The 20,646-nt window shown below is 41.9% G+C and overlaps 1 protein-coding gene across 4 annotated transcripts in view; it reads left to right on the top strand.

Annotated features, from left to right (window-relative positions):
- Dnajc15 (DnaJ heat shock protein family (Hsp40) member C15) overlaps window positions 1–20,646 on the top strand; it is a 64,550-nt gene that overhangs the window by 22,355 nt on the left and 21,549 nt on the right. For 3 of the 4 annotated variants that reach the window (XR_015637939.1, NM_001106050.1, XM_087585387.1), the window contains 2 exons: window positions 2,156–2,229; window positions 17,378–17,454. Coding sequence is in view for 2 of the 4 variants with exons in the window: in NM_001106050.1 (NP_001099520.1) it covers window positions 2,156–2,229; window positions 17,378–17,454 (151 nt within the window). In the remaining 2 variants the exon portion in view is untranslated. Of the gene's footprint in view, window positions 1–2,155; window positions 2,789–5,461; window positions 5,572–17,377; window positions 17,455–20,646 lie in introns of those variants that run through there. The other variant, XR_015637940.1, reaches the window with a different exon arrangement.

The following is a 20,646-nucleotide window of genomic DNA, read 5'->3' as shown; positions in this document are numbered from 1 at the left end:
GTGCATTTTATGTTTTGACTATTATGTGACGGGAGGTGTTTCTTTTCTGGTCCAATCTATTTGGAGTTCTGTAGGCTTCTTGTATGCTTTTGGGCATCTCTTTCTTTAGGTTAGGGAAGTTTTCTTCTATGATTTTGTTGAAGATATTTACTGGTCCTTTGAGCTGGGAGTCTTCACTCTCTTCTATACCTATTATCCTTAGGTTTGATCTTCTCATTGAGTCCTGGATTTCCTGTATGTTTTGGACCAGTAGCTTTTTCCATTTTACATTATCTTTGACAGTTGTATCGATGATTTCTATGGAATCTTCTGCTCCTGAGATTCTCTCTTCTATCTCTTGTATTCTGCTGGTGATGCTTGTATATACGGCTCCTTGTCTCTTCCTTTGGTTTTCTATATCCAGGGTTGTTTCCCTGTGTTCTTTCTTCATTGCTTCTATTTCCATTTTTAATTCCTTCAATTGTTTGATTGTGTTTTCCTGGAATTCTTTCAGGGATTCTTGTGATTCCTCTCTGTAGGCTTCTACTTGTTTATTTATGTTTTCCTGCATTTCTCTAAGGGAGTTCTTCATGTCTTTCTTGAAGTCCTCCAGCATCATGATCAACTATGATTTTAAATCTAGATCTTGCTTTTCTGGTGTGTTTGGATATTCGGTGTTTGCTTTGGTGGGAGAATTGGGCTCCGATGATGCCATGTAGTCTTGGTTTCTGTTGCTTTGGTTCCTGCGCTTGCCTCTCGCCATCAGGTTATCCCTAGTGTTACTTTGTTCTGCTATTTCTGACAGTGGCTAGACTGTCCTATAAGCCTGTGGGTCAGGAGTGCTGTAGACCTGTTTTCCTGTTTTCTTTCAGCCAGTTATGGGGACAGAGTGTTCTGCTTTCGGGCGTGTACTTTTTCCTGTCTACAGGTCTTCAGCTGTTCCTGTGTACCTGTGTCCTGAGTTCACCAGGCAGGTCACTTGGAGCAGAAAAGGTGGTCTTACCTGTCGTCCCAAGGCTCAAGTTTGCTCGTAGGGTGTTGCTTATGAGTTCTCCGGGAGGGCAGCAACCAGGAGGACCTGTGCCACCCTTTCCAGGAGCCCCTGTGCACCAGGGTCCCAGATGTCATTTGGTGTTTTCCCAGTCAGAAATGTGGGCAGAGTGTAGTCTCTTCTGGCTTCCCAGGCATGTCTGCCTCTCTGAAGGTTTAGCTCTCCCTCGCACAGGATTTGGGTGCAGAGAACTGTTGATCCAGTCCCTTCAGGTTCCGGCAGTGTCTCGGGCGCGGGGGACCTGCACTCCAGTGCCCCTATCTACCGGATCCCAGAGGCTGTATACAGTTTCCTCTTGGGCCAGGGATGTGGGCAGGGGGTGGGCAATATTAGTGGTCTCTTCAGCTCTGCAGTCTCAGGGGTGCCCACCTGTCTGGGAGGTGAGCTCTCTCTCCCATGGGGTTTGGGAGCAGTGAGGTGCGGGCGGGGATCAGCGAGGTTGGGAATCCAGCTAAAAACCCATGATACTAAGTTTTATGGATGATAAATCACTGTAATCTGACATACATAAATGAGATTAAAGATTTAAAAACCAAAAAAAGGAAAACCAAAGTTAAGATTTTAGAGAAAGTAAACATCTAAAGTGAGAAAGACAGACAATCAATTCTTTAGTAATTAGCTTCACATGTGGTTGCTTTCTTACTCTCCAGGTTACTCTAGTAATTGCCTTCCTATACCATGTGTGTTCAGAAGTTTGTCTTTTGTGTATTTCAGTGTGTATATCATCATAAGTGACAATATAATTAATCATTTAGTATCATTTACATTTAGGTATCTGTTACAGTGACTTACTCTGTTCAGTTTATTATGGAAGGAGTGTTAAGATATTATTGTATTCTATAACATTGTATAAAATGTTATACATGTAAACACTGAAAACTAATTCCATTAAATGAGCTAGAACTTGATATGTGTGTTGCCTGTGGTGATATTAATGTCAAAGTCTGTCTTTTAGTAAATTACAAGTTTGAAAAATAACAGGTCTCTTTGATAAAATTTGAATACTCATTTGAAATAGCACTTATAAGATAAACTATCAATAAATTATGTATGATAAGCACTTTAAAGTAATGATTGACATTGATTATGAAAAATATATTTGTGTTTGTTCTCCTTACTGTTTAGGTCGCTATGCATTTCAAATCTGGAAACCTCTAGAACAAGTACTCACTGCAACAGCAAGGAAGATTTCCTCTCCAGTAAGTGAAACGAGGCTGTGATCAGGAAGCACATTTTGACGGTCTCTTGGCCTACTGCAGCGCAGCTCAGAGCAACTCGGAGCGCATCTTAGGCTGCCCACCTGGACGCTGGGCAGACGTTGGCCTTTGCTCCCCTGACATCACCTGTGTGTCTGTCTAGTTTATGGAGTTAAGTTCCTCAGTCATAGGATTTTTGCGTATGAACTCCGATTTCTGGTTCTGACGGCTGTTATACTCTAGGTAGTGTTGGATAGACTGTCAGGTGTTGAAGCAGGCTCTCATGTAGCCCAGGCTGGCCTGAGCTCTTTGCTCCTCCTGTTCCCATTTCCCGAGTGGCTGGCTGCAGACACACACCTAGCCTCTTTGGATTTGTGTTTTTGAGTTAGCATCTCACTGTTGAGTCAGAGCTGACTTTGAACTCTTGACCCGAAAGCCTCATACACTGAGTGTCGAGATTACAGGCATGTGCCACCAGACCTGTCATCTCTCCCGTCTAACGACTGTTTAGTTACTTCATAAACAGTGAGAGCCCGCCACTTACCAATCCCTGTGCCAGGAGGTAAGAGTGACAGCTAAGTAAAGCAGTGGTAGACTTCTGTAGAGTGAATGTCACCTTGATACTCTGTATCACTGCATTTGACCATCTTAAACATGAAACCAGGAAAGTCCAGCCACAAACTCCTATGGGCCTATACATTCATTTAACAGAATTCTAGATATTCCCTATAAACTTAATAGAAGTACAGAATGAATGAAAATAGGTATTAAAAAACTATAGTGTGTTGGAAGGTGGAGAGGCTTGGTGGTTAAGAGCCTGGTTGCTCTTCCAGAGGACTCGGGTTCAATTCCACGTCCCCACATGGCATCTCTCAAGTGTCTGTAACTCAATTTCCAGGGCATCCAACCCCCTCACACAGACACAACAATGCATGAAAAATAAATATTTTTTCTTAAAAATTGCTGCAGTGTGACTTGCAGTTTGTGGTCACTGAAGGGTTCACCATAAGGATTCGCTGAATCGCTGCAATGTAAACATTGACTTATGGAGATTAGAGCCAGCTAATGAGAGAGAATGAGTTGTTTTAGCACAGACATTACCAGCCGGTGGGGCTTGGTTGATGGCAGCCCCTTCAAAGGATGCCTTAACAAGTAATTCAGAGTCCTTTCAAACACGCACGAGATTTTCTGAAAGCTGTGAATGCAGTTTGTAGAATTTATAGTGCTTATAGAATATAGCTTTGTTTTCTGTTTCCCATTTATATTTGACTTGACTAACATTGGTACATAGATATTTTAGCATTTGTTTGGTTACTATTCACTGTGTGTCTGCTACATGGCAGTGGAACGTACTCCTAGGCCAAAGATACTTCTCTCTAGGAGTTTACAGTTTTACATTTTAGTGGAGATAAGCAATTTAAAACCTGAAGATTCCCAAAATTATCAAGTATCCATAAGTAATCCAACCAGGATAAAATACAAGAATAGCAGAGGAAAGGGGCGTGTGTATATTCAGGCCGACAGCCTTTTAGGAGGCGAGTCCACAGACATGTGAAGGACAGTGTTCTGGGCAATAGGAGTACCAGAGGTCCCTAGGTGGGAGGTCCCTAATGCAAGGGTAATTCCAGTGGTGACTGAAGACAGTAAGTTGGCTGGGGCCCAGATCTCTTACTGCCTAGGACCATGGTAGCACCTCTGTTTTTGAAAGATTTTGAACAGGGGAAAGGAGATTTGGTCTGCTGTAATTAGCTTTATCGTTTGGCCTGCCTAATCTTCAGTGTAGACCAGAGTGAGCCAGAGCTCACTGTGAGGGTAGTTGAGAAGGAATCATGTTAGGCAGTGTCACAGTGACAGGAGTGGAAACCGTAATAGGGTTCAGTGAGTGTATGTTGGCTCTGTCTTTCTATGTGTGTCACTTATAACTGGGAAAAATCAGAAATTACCTTGCTTCCGTCCTGGTGATCTTTTGTACACATATGTACACCACAAATAGAAAACCTTCAAGCTTTATGGAACACTGTGTTATTCAGTGCTGCAGAAGAAGGAAAAGGCCTTGAGAATGTCTTCCCCAGTGCACTGCTCAGGGGAGGCCTGCAGCAGGCCGGGCCGCCTGGCATGCCTTACTGGAGGCCTTTCCTAAGGAGAGAGGCTTGAGCATGGTGATGTGCTGCTGCCCTGCCCTCCCCTCGTAAGGATGTTTTAATGCATCTGTATTTTTCTTTTTAAATAAAAAACAGTTTAGAATACTGTACTCATCATCTTTAAAAATAATTCATTACATTTAACCCCTCCAGAGAAACTGAGACATGAAGTATCTACATAGCTTCTCTTCACACTAAGGAGTCCACACTTCATAACTGCAGCATTACAGGGTTTGATAAGTATGAACTTTAGAGCCAAGTTGGGTTACTAAAAGAATAGGAACAAAATTGTATGTCACTATCACATCCGTAGGGTGGATGGTTCCAGGCGCAGTGGGCTTTCTGCTTATCATTCTGTATAGTCTTTATCACTCGAGATTAACTGTCCTGTTCTTAAATCCCACTTTGCTTATTCGCATGTCTAAAATGTATTGTATTGGAATGCTGGCTAGAGTGAGTGTTCATCTGTGAGCAAGGATGGTGGATCTTTTCACTGTTTTTCCACTACAAGACTTGTGTTGCCCCTCATGATTAACTGTGACTTGTGGCTGCTTAAAATCTCGTGGTACCATTGTAACAGAAGTAGAGTCCCTAGGGCCCAACCTCACTGCCCGCCCTCCTGGTCCCTGCACGGTCACAGCCAGAGTTTCTGCTGCTCACCTGACTACCTTTTACACCTGGACCACCTGCTTTGTAGCTTTGTTTCACTGTGTGATGGTTTTAGTTTGTTTCCTTTACTATTAGTATCTTAGCATTACTTAGCATTTCATGAGGATTCGGAATACATTGTAACTTATTTGAAAGTACTGTTTTATTCTGTCATACTTCTTATGCTTTTCTTTATTTCTTCCCTCTGTTAAATCTCTATAGGATTCTTATTAGGAAGAAGTGTCTACCTGGTTTATCTCTCTCTCTCTCTCTCTCTCTCTCTTTTGTTCCTGGATTTTTCTTCTATGTTTCATAATTCTTCATTTTGCCAATCACCAGGCTGATGGTTAGCAATGGCCATCTTTAATTCAATTCATCTGAGTTTTATATCAGGGAAATGTTTTAAATGTATTTTATTTTAACTTATGGATGTATTTGTGGAGCAGCCCCCATATGAGTGCAGGTGCCTAACGGGTGTAGGAGCTGCTGTTAGATCCCAGAGGCTGGACGGTGGGCGACGTGGGATGTCCGCTGTGATGCTTCTGCAACAGCCTTGGTGGGTTGTTGTTGTTTTTTTTAAGATTTATTTATTATATATAAGTACACTGTAGCTGTCTCCAGACACACCAGAAGAGGGCATCAGATCCCATTACAGATGGTTGTGAGCTAGCATGTGGGTGCTGGGAATTGAACTCAGGACCTCTGGAAGAGAAGTCAGTGCTCTTAACCACTGAGCCATCTCTCCAGCTCAGTGCCTTGGTGTTTTTAACTACCAGCCATCTCCTCAGCCATACAAGAGAAAAGTGTACTGTCTAAGAGGTCATTGTTCATTGTGGTTGTTGTTTTCATTATTTATTCATTTATGTCCTGATCACAGCCCCCTCCTCTCCTCCTGCACTCCCCCTCACACACACACACAACCCTTTCCCCTTCCCCCTTCTCCTCTGAGAAAGGGGAGGCTACCCAAGGGTTTCACCCCACCCTGGCACATGGAGTCACTGCAGGACTAGGTTTATCCTCTCCCACTGAGGCCAGACAAGGTGACCGGCCATTGTTTTTATTTCTTCTTCATAGCAATGTATCTGTTTTCTTGGTCAAAGGGAAAAGTCACAGGCTCTGGGCTTTTAGGCTGGAATTTAGTAGAGTATAGTGATGGCCCCTCTTTACTCTTTACCTCAATACTCAAAAAAGAAATGGCCTCTGAACTTAATGGCTTTTCTTGGTTTCCCAGCAGGAGTTTATTTTTTCCTGGTGTATTTGTTTGTTCTGTTTCCTGACGTTTGAGGCTACTGTGACGGTTTTTCCACCTGTCAGTGCAGCCTTTCATGTTTTAGACATCACTATTTGTTCAAACTTTGTACCTTACTGCTTACATCTTACTTTCAAAGTCTATTATTTTTTTCTTATTATAAATATTTACTTTCTCATTTCTAAGTCACTTTGGGAGACAAAGGATCTTTATGATTGTCTTAGGGTTTCTTTTGCTCTAAAGAGACACCATCACTTTAGCAACTCTTACAAAGGAAAACATCTCATTGGAGCTGGCTTACAGTTCAGAGGTTGATTAATTATCATCAAGGTGGGAAGCATAGTGGTGTGCAGGCAGACATGGGGCTAGAGGAGCTGAGGCGTCTACATCTGGATCTTCAGGCAGCTGAAGTGGAGTGACTCTGTGATTGGCTTGAGCATCACACCTTAAGGCCCGCCCCCACAGTGACACACTTCTTCCAACAAGGCCACACCTCCAAATAGTGTCACTCCCCATGGGCTAAGCATTAAAATGGGAACCATTCCAGTTCAAAGCACCACAATGACTCAGTCTGTTATTTTTAACTAGTGCCCTTTGTTATTAGAAATGTATAAATGAATACTAATTGGTTCAACAAATGTCTGATCACTCCTAATTTGGGGATAGAGTCCTGAATCATTTATCTTCTTCGAGGCTTTTAATTTTCTATTTGTGACTTGTCTTTTTTTTTAAGTCACCCTGCTCTATAACTCAGATCATTCTTGATTTCTCAATGAAATGTATTCTTCACCTTGCTCTGTGAATGATGCCACTTTCACCTGGATTTCCGGAGGGCTGTTCCTGTGCTGCTCGCATGTCTAACAAAGATCTGTCCAGCTTGAGCTATCCCTTTGATAGCCTGACACAGAGTCACTTCACCCTAATCTCGGAGAGAAATGAATGTGATTCCTGGAGTTTCTTGTGTCTGCTTCTTGAACAGAATAATACAAAACAATAATTTCTACCTTCCAGGGTGGTTCCAGTGGACCACACCATCTTCTCTCCATATCTAATCACATGATTGTTACTTGTCATAGTATCATGTTAATGGATCTAGACATTTCCACGGGATCACGTCTTTTCAGAGAAGGGACTGCAGCATCTTATCTCTGTACCCTAAACAATTCAGTGTTGCTCTATCTTATCTCGCCTCAGACACCCTGAGTTATTATTTAATATTAAAGGAGAGAGATACTGAGTTATAATTTTGTGCCTGGTTATAATACCAATAGTAATTTAAAGATAATAGATTGGTATATTATAAAATATTTCTTTTTTTTTTTTTTTTTTTTGGTTCTTTTTTCAGAGCTGGGGACCGAACCCAGGGCCTTGCGCTTCTTAGGTAAGCGCTCTACCACTGAGCTAAATCCCCAGCCCCAAAATATTTCTTTTTAAAAACTAATAGGAAAATCTAAATTTTATAGTACTAGAAGGCAGGATTTTCTCTGAAGAAATGTGCCTATGTCTTAGTAGTTACGCAACATAGGCTTCCATTTTCTCTTGTCTGTTTTTCTGTCTGTTGACCCTGTTGTGTTAAGTGTCTGTCCATGAAATAGTGTTCTTTTAGAAAGTATGATGACTTTTGAATATGAAGTTCTCACAGACGCTGGATGTTGAGGAAACTTATGTGGCACCATTTTCACATAGTAAAAAGAAAAATAGCACAAATACCAACCAGCGCTTGCTTTTAAGAGTAGTAACTGGGACTATAGGGAGAATCACAGTTTGGGGAGCATCATTTTATCTTATGCTGACTCTGAGTCTTAGAGCTCCCTAAGGTAGATGAAGACTCACAGCAATACCTTTTTTTGTAGAGAAAACTTTATCGGCCTTAAGCATGATTGGGATTTAGCTCAGTGGTAGAGGGCCCTGGGATTGGTCCCCAGCTCCGGAAAAAAAAAAAAAGAAAGAAAAAAAAATGATTTAAGACCAAAATAAGAACAAATGTGCTCCTGTAGAAATGGCTCCCATAATCAACTCAAATAACCTGCTTTCAGCTAGCAGTAAGGTTTGCATCTAATAAAGAGCTTAGTCTCCTGGGAGAGCCTTTAGGCCCATCTGACCTTCCTCCAGTTTCTCCCCAGCTCGGGCTTGAGGTTTACCCTCCTGTCCTCTGTAACAGTCTCTGTGTTTTGCTTCGTAGTAGTTTGAAAATGACGTGGCACTTGGAATAAGGCATGTTACTCTCGTGCCCTGTTCGATATTTAGATCAGTGTCTATGTGGTAAAAGACAGCCCTTGACAGGACTTGCAGCCGATCGTCTACGTGGAAGGGGAAGTTGCTTCTGTACTAAGTGTGTACACTTTTTCCTTTTTAATCATTCTTTAAACAATTACAGTATAGCCACTGCTTATTTGTGTGGAGTTTGCATTGTTTTAGGGACCTACAGGTGATTCCGGGTGTATAAGAGGGTAAGATAGCTTATATACAGATACTATGTTGCCGTTCTGTGTAACAGACTTGTACACTTAAGCATTTCAATACGTCCAGGGTTCTGGAATCAATCTCTGATATATATTATAGTCAGTGACTATAGTTACTTATTGTATCTCATGAAAATACAAGCTTCTGTCTAGAAATATATATATATATATATATATATATATATATATATATATATATATATATATATATATATGCAATCATATATGCCTTTATTTCTTTCTAAAAGCTGAGTTCATATACCTACTTTGTGTTTGGAGCTCCTGAAATTAATTCCTTTCCCTTGCTGCCTCCTCTGATTTCTTCCCCTCTCATTTCTGATCTCTCCTTTTCCCTAGTTTGAGATAGGGTGTTGTTCTGTTGCCAGAGAGAGCAGTGATGTGCGTGCTTCTCCTGCCTCTCTCGTCTAAGTGCTTTGATCACAGCTATGCACTGTGACTCAGTTGGCTTCATGTGCTCTTGGTTTCTGAGACAGATCTCTGTACAGTCCAGGCTGGCTGGGCTGGAACTCAATTCTGCTTCTCTGTTGACCTTTGCTAATTCTGGTGTTGATTTTTGGATCACATTCTCTTTTCCCCATCAGAAGCATTGGAAACCACTTTTCACTACTTCACTTTTGGCTTCTAGTTTCCCTTCTATGTCGTATGTGGTCAGTCTGCTTAGCGTTTTTTAGTTTTCTTTGGTTTCAAGCTTTGATGTAAACTTTGAGGCTCAGTCTCTATGCTTGCACACCTTTGGGAGTCTGCTCAATCTCTCTTCACCAAGCCCTGATCACAGTGAGAAGTTTCAGGACTTTCTGTAGATTGAACTTCTTGCCACTTAGAAATTTGATAGAAGCTTCAAATGTAACCCATCAACAGCCATCCTCCTCATGTCCATTTCCCATGACTGATGACTTTAGTCATTATGGCAGTTCTAGGCCACAAATCTTGAAACTATTCGTATGGTTTGGGTTCTTTGAAAAGCAGACAATTGGGGCAAAAATTGGAGCGCTGTAACTTTTTTTTTTTTTTTATTAACTTGAGTATTTCTTATATACATTTCGAGTGTTATTCCCTTTCCCGGTTTCCGGGCAAACATCCCCCTCCCCCCTCCCCCTCCTTATGGGTGTTCCCTTCCCAACCCTCCCCCCATTGCTGCCCTCCCCCCATAGACTAGTTCACTGGGGGTTCAGTCTTAGCAGGACCCAGGGCTTCCCCTTCCACTGGTGCTCTTACTAGGATATTCATTGCTACCTATGGGGTCAGAGTCCAGGGTCAGTCCATGTATAGTCTTTAGGTAGTGGCTTAGTCCCTGGAAGCTCTGGTTGCTTGGCATTGTTGTACTTTTGGGGTCTCGAGCCCCTTCAAGCTCTTCCAGTTCTTTCTCTGATTCCTTCCACAGGGGACCTATTCTCAGTTCAGTGGTTTGCTGCTGGCATTCGCCTCTGTATTTGCTGTATTCTGGCTGTGTCTCTCAGGAGCGATCTACATCCGGCTCCTGTCGGTCTACACTTCTTTGCTTCATCCATCTTGTCTAATTGGGTGGCTGTATATGTATGGGCCACCTGTGGGGCAGGCTCTGAATGGGTGTTCCTTCAGTCTCTGTTTTAATCTTTGCCTCTCCCTTCCCTGCCAAGGGTATTCTTTTTCCTCATTTAAAGAAGGAGTGAAGCATTCACATTTTGATCATCCGTCTTGAGTTTCGTTTGTTCTAGGGATCTAGGGTAATTCAAGCATTTGGGCTAATAGCCACTTATCAATGAGTGCATACCATGTATGTCTTTCTGTGATTGGGTTAGCTCACTCAGGATGATATTTTCCAGTTCCAACCATTTGCCTACGAATTTCATAAACTCGTTGTTTTTGATAGCTGAGTAATATTCCATTGTGTAGATGTACCACATTTTCTGTATCCATTCCTCTGTTGAAGGGCACCTGGGTTCTTTCCAGCTTCTGGCTATTATAAATAAGGCTGCGATGAACATAGTGGAGCACGTGTCTCTTTTATATGTTGAGGCATCTTTTGGGTATATGCCCAAGAGAGGTATAGCTGGATCCTCAGGCAGTTCAATGTCCAATTTTCTGAGGAACCTCCAGACTGATTTCCAGAATGGTTGTACCAGTCTGCAATCCCACCAACAATGGAGGAGTGTTCCTCTTTCTCCACATCCTCGCCAGCATCTGCTGTCACCTGAGTTTTTGATCTTAGCCATTCTCACTGGTGTGAGGTGAAATCTCAGGGTTGTTTTGATTTGCATTTCCCTTATGACTAAAGATGTTGAACATTTCTTTAGGTGTTTCTCAGCCATTCGGCATTCCTCAGCTGTGAATTCTTTGTTTAGCTCTGAACCCCATTTTTTAATAGGGTTATTTGTTTCCCTGCGGTCTAACTTCTTGAGTTCTTTGTATATTTTGGATATAAGCCCTCTATCTGTTGTAGGATTGGTAAAGATCTTTTCCCAATCTGTTGGTTGCCGTTTTGTCCTAACCACAGTGTCCTTTGCCTTACAGAAGCTTTGCAGTTTTATGAGATCCCATTTGTCGATTCTTGATCTTAGAGCATAAGCCATTGGTGTTTTGTTCAGGAAATTTTTTCCAGTGCCTATGTGTTCCAGATGCTTCCCTAGTTTTTCTTCTATTAGTTTGAGTGTGTCTGGTTTGATGTGGAGGTCCTTGATCCACTTGGACTTAAGCTTTGTACAGGGTGATAAGCATGGATCGATCTGCATTCTTCTACATGTTGCCCTCCAGTTGAACCAGCACCATTTGCTGAAAATGCTATCTTTTTTCCATTGGATGGTTTTGGCTCCTTTGTCAAAAATCAAGTGACCATAGGTGTGTGGGTTCATTTCTGGGTCTTCAATTCTATTCCATTGGTCTATCTGTCTGTCTCTGTACCAATACCATGCAGTTTTTATCACTATTGCTCTGTAATACTGCTTGAGTTCAGGGATAGTGATTCCCCCTGAAGTCCTTTTATTGTTGAGGATAGCTTTAGCTATCCTGGGTTTTTTGTTATTCCAGATGAATTTGCAAATTGTTCTGTCTAACTCTTTGAAGAATTGGATTGGTATTTTGATGGGGATTGCATTGAATCTGTAGATTGCTTTTGGTAAAATGGCCATTTTTACTATATTAATCCTGCCAATCCATGAGCATGGGAGATCTTTCCATCTTCTGAGGTCTTCTTCAATTTCTTTCCTCAGTGTCTTGAAGTTCTTATTGTACAGATCTTTTACTTGCTTGGTTAAAGTCACACCGAGGTACTTTATATTATTTGGGTCTATTATGAAGGGTGTCGTTTCCCTAATTTCTTTCTCGGCTTGTTTCTCTTTTGTATAGAGGAAGGCAACTGATTTATTTGAGTTAATTTTATACCCAGCCACTTTGCTGAAGTTGTTTATCAGCTTTAGTAGTTCTCTGGTGGAACTTTTGGGATCACTTAAATATACTATCATGTCATCTGCAAATAGTGATATTTTGACCTCTTCTTTTCCGATCTGTATCCCCTTGATCTCCTTTTGTTGTCTGATTGCTCTGGCTAGAACTTCAAGAACTATATTGAATAAGTAGGGAGAGAGTGGGCAGCCTTGTCTAGTCCCTGATTTTAGTGGGATTGCTTCAAGTTTCTCTCCATTTAGTTTAATGTTAGCAACTGGTTTGCTGTATATGGCTTTTACTATGTTTAGGTATGGGCCTTAAATTCCTATTCTTTCCAGGACTTTTATCATGAAGGGGTGTTGAATTTTGTCCAATGCTTTCTCAGCATCTAATGAAATGATCATGTGGTTCTGTTCTTTCAGTTTGTTTATATAATGGATCACGTTGATGGTTTTCCGTATATTAAACCATCCCTGCATGCCTGGGATGAAGCCTACTTGATCATGGTGGATGATTGTTTTGATGTGCTCTTGAATTCGGTTTGCCAGAATTTTATTGAGTATTTTTGCGTCGATATTCATAAGGGAAATTGGTCTGAAGTTCTCTTTCTTTGTTGTGTCTTTGTGTGGTTTAGGTATAAGAGTAATTGTGGCTTCGTAGAAGGAATTCGGTAGTGCTCCATCTGTTTCAAATTTGTGGAATAGTTTGGATAATATTGGTATGAGGTCTTCTATGAAGGTTTGATAGAATTCTGCACTAAACCCGTCTGGACCTGGGCTCTTTTTGGTTGGGAGACCTTTAATGACTGCTTCTATTTCCTTAGGAGTTATGGGGTTGTTTAACTGGTTTATCTGTTCCTGATTTAACTTCGATACCTGGTATCTGTCTAGGAAATTGTCCATTTCCTGAAGATTTTCAAATTTTGTTGAATATAGGTTTTTTTAGTAAGATCTGATGATTTTTTGAATTTCCTCTGAATCTGTAGTTATGTCTCCCCTTTCATTTCTGATTTTGTTAATTTGGACGCACTCTCTGTGTCCTCTCGTTAGTCTGGCTAAGGGTTTATCTATCTTGTTGATTTTCTCAAAGAACCAACTTTTGATTCTGTTGATTCTTTCTATGGTCCTTTTTGTTTCTACTTGGTTGATTTCAGCTCTGAGTTTGATTATTTCCTGCCTTCTACTCCTCCTGGGTGTATTTGCTTCTTTTTGTCCTAGAGCTTTTAGGTGTGCTGTCAAGCTGCTGACATATGCTCTTTCCTGTTTCTTTCTGCAGGCACTCAGCGCTATGAGTTTTCCTCTTAGCACAGCTTTCATTGTGTCCCATAAGTTTGGGTATGTTGTATCTTCATTTTCATTAAATTCTAAAAAGTTTTTAATTTCTTTCTTTATTTCTTCCTTGACCAGGTTATCATTGAGTAGAGCATTGTTCAATTTCCACGTATATGTGGGCATTCTTCCCTTATTGTTATTGAAGACCAGTTTTAGGCCGTGGTGGTCCGATAGCACGCATGGGATTATTTCTATCTTTCTGTACCTGTTGAGGCCCATTTTTTGACCAATTATATGGTCAATTTTGGAGAAAGTACCATGAGGAGCTGAGAAGAAGGTATATCCTTTTGCTTTAGGATAGAATGTTCTATAAATATCCGTTAAGTCCATTTGGCTCATGACTTCTCTTAGTCTGTCGACATCACTGTTTAATTTCTGTTTCCATGATCTGTCCATTGATGAGAGTGGGGTGTTGAAATCTCCCACTATTATTGTGTGAGGTGCAATGTGTGTTTTGAGCTTTAGTGAGGTTTCTTTTACGTATGTAGGTGCCCTTGTATTTGGGGCATAGATATTTAGGATTGAGAGTTCATCTTGGTGGATTTTTCCTTTGATGCATATGAAGTGTCCTTCCTTATCTTTTTTGATGACTTTTAGTTGGAAATTGATTTTATTTGATATTAGAATGGCTACTCCAGCTTGCTTCTTCTGACCATTTGCTTGGAAAGTTGTTTTCCAGCCTTTCACTCTGAGGTAGTGTCTGTCTTTGTCTCTGAGGTGTGTTTCCTGTAGGCAGCAGAATGCAGGGTCCTCGTTGCGTATCCAGTTTGTTAATCTATGTCTTTTTATTGGGGAGTTGAGGCCATTGATATTGAGAGATATTAAGGAATAGTGATTATTGTTTCCCTTTATATTCATATTTGGATGTGAGGTTATGTTTGTGTGCTTTCATTCTCTTTGTTTTGTTGCCAAGACGATTAGTTTCTTGCTTCTTCTAGGGTATAGCTTGCCTCCTTATGTTGGGCTTTACAATTTATTATCCTTTGTAGTGCTGGATTTGTAGAAAGATATTGTGTAAATTTGGTTTTGTCATGGAATATCTTGGTTTCTCCATCAATGTTAATTGAGAGTTTTGCTGGATACAGTAACCTGGGCTGGCATTTGTGTTCTCTTAGGGTCTGTATGACATCAGTCCAGGATCTTCTGGCCTTCATAGTTTCTGGCGAGAAGTCTGGTGTGATTCTGATAGGTCTCCCTTTATATGTTACTTGACCTTTTTCCCTTACTGCTTTTAATATTCTTTCTTTATTTTGTTCGTTTGGTGTTTTGACAATTATGTGACGGGAGGTGTTTCTTTTCTGGTCCAATCTATTTGGAGTTCTGTAGGCTTCTTGTATGTCTATGGGTATCTCTTTTTTTAGGTTAGGGAAGTTTTCTTCTATGATTTTGTTGAAGATATTTACTGGTCCTTTGAGCTGGGAGTCTTCACTCTCTTCTATACCTATTATCCTTAGGTTTGATCTTCTCATTGAGTCCTGGATTTCCTGTATGTTTTGGACCAGTAGCTTTTTCCGCTTTACATTATCTTTGACAGTTGAGTCAATGATTTCTATGGAATCTTCTGCTCCTGAGATTCTCTCTTCCATCTCTTGTATTCTGTTGGTGAAGCTTGTATCTACAGCTCCTTGTCTCTTCTTTTGGTTTTCTATATCCAGGGTTGTTTCCATGTGTTCTTTCTTGATTGCTTCTATTTCCATTTTTAATTCCTTCAACTGTTTGATTGTGTTTTCCTGGAATTCTTTCAGGGATTTTTGTGTCTCCTCTCTATGGGCTTCTACTTGTTTATTTATGTTTTCCTGGAATTCTTTCAGGGATTTTTGCGATTCTTTCACGCATTTTTGCGATTCCTCTCTGTAGGCTTCTACTTGTTCTCTAAGGGAGTTCTTCATGTCTTTCTTGAAGTCCTCCAGCATCATGATCAAAAATGATTTTGAAACTAGATCTTGCTTTTCTGGTGTGTTTGGATATTCCATGTTTGTTTTGATGGGAGAATTGAGCTCCGATGGTGCCATGTAGTCTTGGTTTCTGTTGCTTGGGTTCCTGCGCTTGCCTCTCGCCATCAGATTATCTCTAGTGTTACTTTGTTCTGCTATTTCTGACAGTGGCTAGACTGTCCTATAAGCCTGTGTGTCAGGAGTGCTGTAGACCTGTTTTCCTCTCTTTCAGTCAGTTATGGGGACAGAGTGTTCTGCTTTCGGGCGTGTAGTTTTTCCTCTCTACAGGTCTTCAGCTGTTCCTGTGGGCCTGTGTCTTGAGTTCACCAGGCAGCTTTCTTGCAGCAGAAAAGTTGGTCTTACCTGTGGTCCCGAGACTCAGGTTCGCTCGTGGGGTGCTGCCCAGGGGCTCTCTGCAGCGGCAGCAACCAGGAAGACCTGTGCCGCCCCTTCCGGGAGCTTCAGTGCACCAGGGTTCCAGATGGTCTTTGGCTTTTTCCTCTGGCGTCCGAGATGTGTGTGCAGGGAGCAGTCTCTTCTGGTTTCCCAGGCTTGTCTGCCTCTCTGAAGGTTTAGCTCTCCCTCCCACGGGATTTGGGTGCAGAGAACTGTTTATCTGGTCTGTTTCTTTCAGGGTCCGGCGGTGTCTCAGGCAGGGGTCCTGCCGCTCCTGGGCCCTCCCCCACGGGAGCCCAGAGGCCTTATACAGTTTCCTCTTGGGCCAGGGATGTGGGCAGGGGTGAGCAGTGTTGGTGGTCTCTTCCGCTCTGCAGCCTCAGGAGTGCCCACCTGACCAGGCGGTTGGGTCTCTCTCTCACCGGGTCTGTGAGCAGAGAGCTGCTGCGGGCCGGGATCGGAGTGCTGTAACTTTAAGGAACAGTTTTAGACTTGGCATCCTTCAGGCAAGACAAGAAGGGTAGAGGAGCAAGTTGGCCTGCAGTGCAAACACAACGAAGGCTGGGCCACAGCGGCTGCCATGCAGTGTGGTTAGAGCAGGGTTATGAGATTAAAGTGGCCTAGGAAGCAAGTATAACCGCATCCCAGGCCTGAACCCTGGACAACCACAGTGACACACCTCACCCAGTCCCTTCAGATGTGACCTGCCCTGGGAAGAGGGCATGGCCTTGACTTTGGTCTTAAATGGTCAGAGCTCAGGCTGACCAGCAAGCAACATCCCTGTGTCTGAGTCCTTCAGTCCTGACAAGGCGTCTGGACAACATGTAACTGTCTTCTACACCATTTAAAATTCTCTTTTTGTCATGTCCCATGCTAGTCCACCAAGCAAGTGTTTGCTTTCAAGATACATGACAAATAACTGGCCACTTTCCACCCCATTCTCAGCTGCTGACTTCCTTTATCCACAGTGTCTTGCTAGATCACAGCAGTAATATTCTTCAGCTGGTCCCTTCTTCTACCCTGGTTCTTTCCCACTCCCCAGATTCAAGCTAATCCTTCCAAATGCCAAATGATGTACTTCATTCCATTGAGAGTAAAAACTTCTCTCCATAGCTTACCAGGGCTTTCACAGTGGGTTCTTAGCACTCTTGGCTCGTACCTTCTTAGCTCACACTGGCAGCCACCGTGGCCATGGCTTACTTTTCCTGCCTCTCTTGACTTTCCTGTCTGTTACCTTGGCCCGTTCTTCTTCCTCTGTCATCCTGGATGCAGGCAAACATATCCCTGCCGTGTTGATATAAGTGGCCTGGTCAAGGTTATCCAGTAAGAAAAGCAGTTCTTTGCTTAGGGAAGCATTGGCTTTTGCTCATCCTTCAGTTATATCTCATATAGAAAAATTAATGCACTGAAAAAGCTGAAAACATTGTTAACTTTTTTCTTACATTCATCTCGGTTGGAGTTTCATGAAAGGATCATTGTATAGTGCATTCCCCTGCAATTTCACGTTGGTTTCTAGTAAAATGCATTGCTCTTACTGTACCAGTGTGAGGGATTGAGGTCATGCTACTTCGTGCATGGAACTAATTATTTCTTGTTCTCTTCCGTGCAGAGCTTTTCATCCTACTATAAAGGAGGATTCGAGCAGAAAATGAGTAGGCGAGAAGCCAGTCTCATTTTAGGAGTAAGGTAAGCGCTGCATACGTAGTTTTGTTTTGTGGCCAAGATTGCCTTGAAAATTGGGGAGGGGAATTTCAATAAGTTTGTACTTATATTTAAAACTTCAAAAAATAAAGCCCAGAAAGGAACGTAGCATGTTTTTGCCTTTTAAAACTCTAGGTCTGGATTAGTTGAAGTTGTGCTCTTTGCTCTTTAAGAAGGATTCCTAGCATCCAGGTCTGTCCATCACAAGCTCCTCACTGTCGTGCTGATTTCTCTCTGGACCAGTTTTAAAATTTGATGAATATCTTTAATTTATAACCCAGATTTTGTTCACAGTTCTCTTTTTATTTTGCAGTTTGCTGTCTACCGTGTATTATTTTACATTCACCATTCACTTACTGTTTAATGTTAGACGTTAGAGGGGAGCTAGTGAAGTCGTGTGGTTATGATTAACAATAGTGTCGGAACTTTTTTTTTTTTTTTTTTTTCCTGAGCTGGGGACCGAGGAACTGTTTTCTTCCATCACAGATTTACTAGAATCTGTGTTCCTGTGGTTCTCGTATTGACCCTTAAAGCGCATGCTCAAGTGGTTTGATTGATTGTGGGTTTTGTGGTGCTGGGAATTAAATCTAGGCCATGAAGGCCTTAGCACTTTACCACTAAACTGTGTCCCCAGCTGTTAGAGTTTTATAAAGCTGTAACCTAGGCTGGCCTTGAACTCATGCTCCTCCACATCCCAGATTCTAGGGATAGAGTTATCTACTGTACACAGAGAGTTGGTCACAATATATCAAATTTCCGAGTGACTTAATCAGTGTGATTAAGCAGAAGAGTTATGACCTGCTTTAAACAAACAGACTAATTGTGGACTATCTAGATGGCTTAGCCCATAAAGCGTGTGCCACCAAGCCTGATGACCTGAGTGCAGAGCAGTGCATGTGGACCTGGAATCAGAGGAACTCGCGCCCAGAAGTTGCTCCCTAACATTCAGAGGCATACTGTGGTGCGCGATGGACGGATGGACAGACAGACAGGCAGACGGCACAAATAAATAAGTGCAATAGTAATTTTTAAAAACTAGGGCTTATTTTTGCTTAGTGCTTTGTTTTAATCTAAGAGATGGGAGAAAGCAGCAGACAGACTTAAGCCAAGGGACCGTGTTAGTAACTACCATTCCTTGCTCGCACTGCTCATGAAGCAGTGTCATCCCTAAACCTGATGGCTTTGTTTACGCCCGCGTAGTACTTCCCTTGTCGGGGTGAGGACCCACTCAGCTTCACACACCTGTTTCTTCCACCTACCCCCTCCCCTGCCAATCAAACATTTTACAGGGAGCAGTTGAAATCCATGGTGGAGGCAGTAATAAATCTATTAGAATGTAGCAAAGACTTAGAGTTTAAGAGAGCCAAAGCAAAAGGGGAATAGACTGCATGTAACTGAGAATCATCCCCTCATCTTCAAAGCTCACCACTAAGATGATAATTACCATAAAGGCAATGCCATAAGTTACTTGTGGACACAAACCTCTCTGCCACGAATTTTTACTTTAATCTAGTTTGCTGGATAGCAGACCTCAGAGTACACTGTACTTCAGGGTTTGTGTAAAAAAGCACGTTACTGTTTGTTTTTAAATAGGCAGGGTAATTGATTTTTAAGGATATTATAACATGATTTCCAGATTTTGTTTCATGTTTTCAGTTAAAACTTAATATCCAAAGTAAGAGGCAATACTCCATGTGACTTCAAATGTTCCTCCATAAGGCATCTTTCCGTAAGCGATGAAAGAAGTATTCTTGGGTCCTTGCATAAAGGACCTTGATTACTTTATCCATGGAAAAATGTTTTGTGTATTAATTTAGCCAGTAATTGTTCTTTTTTTTTGTTTTTACAGGAGAGTTAGTTGTCTTTTTGCCTTTTGAGTTCAAGATCTTTGTGTTTCAACCTCCTGACTGCTGGAAGTATAGCCATACGTTACTATTCCAGGCCCTTAATGGGTCTTAACGTGTGTGGTAATGTTATTTACATGTAGGAGGTTAGTGGTAGCATGTACTTGGCAAGAAACTGCTAAAAACTGGAACAGGAACAGAACTAAGGATTGACAGCTGATATCAAGGTGTTACTTAAACAGGAAGAGGGTCTTAAGCAGCATCCCAGGCCCGTTGGAAGGCTCAGCCAACCTCTGCAGCTCTCAGGGTTGCATATAGTTCATACTCCAGATAATGCTTCTGAGTCATCCAAGAAGTGTTAGAGTGTTTATAGTCCACTCTTTAAAAGTACAAAATGTATAATTTTTATATACATCCTTTACTTTTTAAAGTAATCCTTGGAGGTAGGTTTTATTGTGCATATGTTACGTTTGAGAAAATTATAATTCAGAGTTTTAAGTGAGCAGGACAGGCTGATAGCTGAAGAGCAGTAGAATCAGGACTTTTAAATTTAGACTTGAATAACTAAAACTGGGTGCTTTACGCGCGGTTCATCCATCCAGACTCCTTTGAGCTTCACAGCCACCGGCATACTTTAGGCTGGCTGTTAATTTACCCGTTTGAAACCTCGTAAGGTGAACTTGTTTAAATCCAATGGCCATTAATACAGCAGAGTCTACCCTTGGTACTAAAATTCTTCTCATGCTTAGAAAATGTACAAATGAGAAACGCTTGGAATTCTGAAAATCAGTCTAACATAGTAATTTTTTATTTATCTAAACTGTCTTCTTTAATTTCACCCACATTGTATACTGTACTCCCAAATTTCCCCACAGGTTTTTTAGCAAAGCTAGATACACTACATGGAGTTTTGAGATTACTTGGTGAAGGCAGCTCTTCTGGGGCACACACTTCCTACTGGGCCCCGTTATCCTTGCCCTGTGGGGAGTATGTTGGTACCCTGCAGTGAGGAGACTGAGCCCAGGGCTTCAGACTTGGACAGTATCACAATACTCCCTAACAAAACTGATCTCAGAGGCTGGCAGGCTAGTTCGGGAACTCAGATCCCAGTGACACGTTAGCTTCCTCCAGAGTGGCCTGCGAGGCAGACTTTCAGTGCTCTGTGCATTCCGTGATGCTACTGGCCTGCTATGTGGGGTGCTTGTTGCTTGTGGTATTGCTGTGTTGGCTTTAGCGCTGGGTGCTGAACCTAGGGTCTTTCTTTTTTTTTCTTTTCGTTTTTTCAGAGTTGGGGACCGAACCCAGGGCTTTGCACTTGCTAGGCAAGCGCTCT

This window comes from Rattus norvegicus, chromosome 15 (assembly GCF_021556685.1).
Source record: "Rattus norvegicus strain SHRSP/BbbUtx chromosome 15, alternate assembly SHRSP_T2T, whole genome shotgun sequence".
Taxonomy (NCBI): domain Eukaryota; kingdom Metazoa; phylum Chordata; class Mammalia; order Rodentia; family Muridae; genus Rattus; species Rattus norvegicus.
The sequence above is the reverse complement of the archived record's forward strand: the minus strand, read 5'-3'. Positions and strand labels throughout refer to the sequence as shown.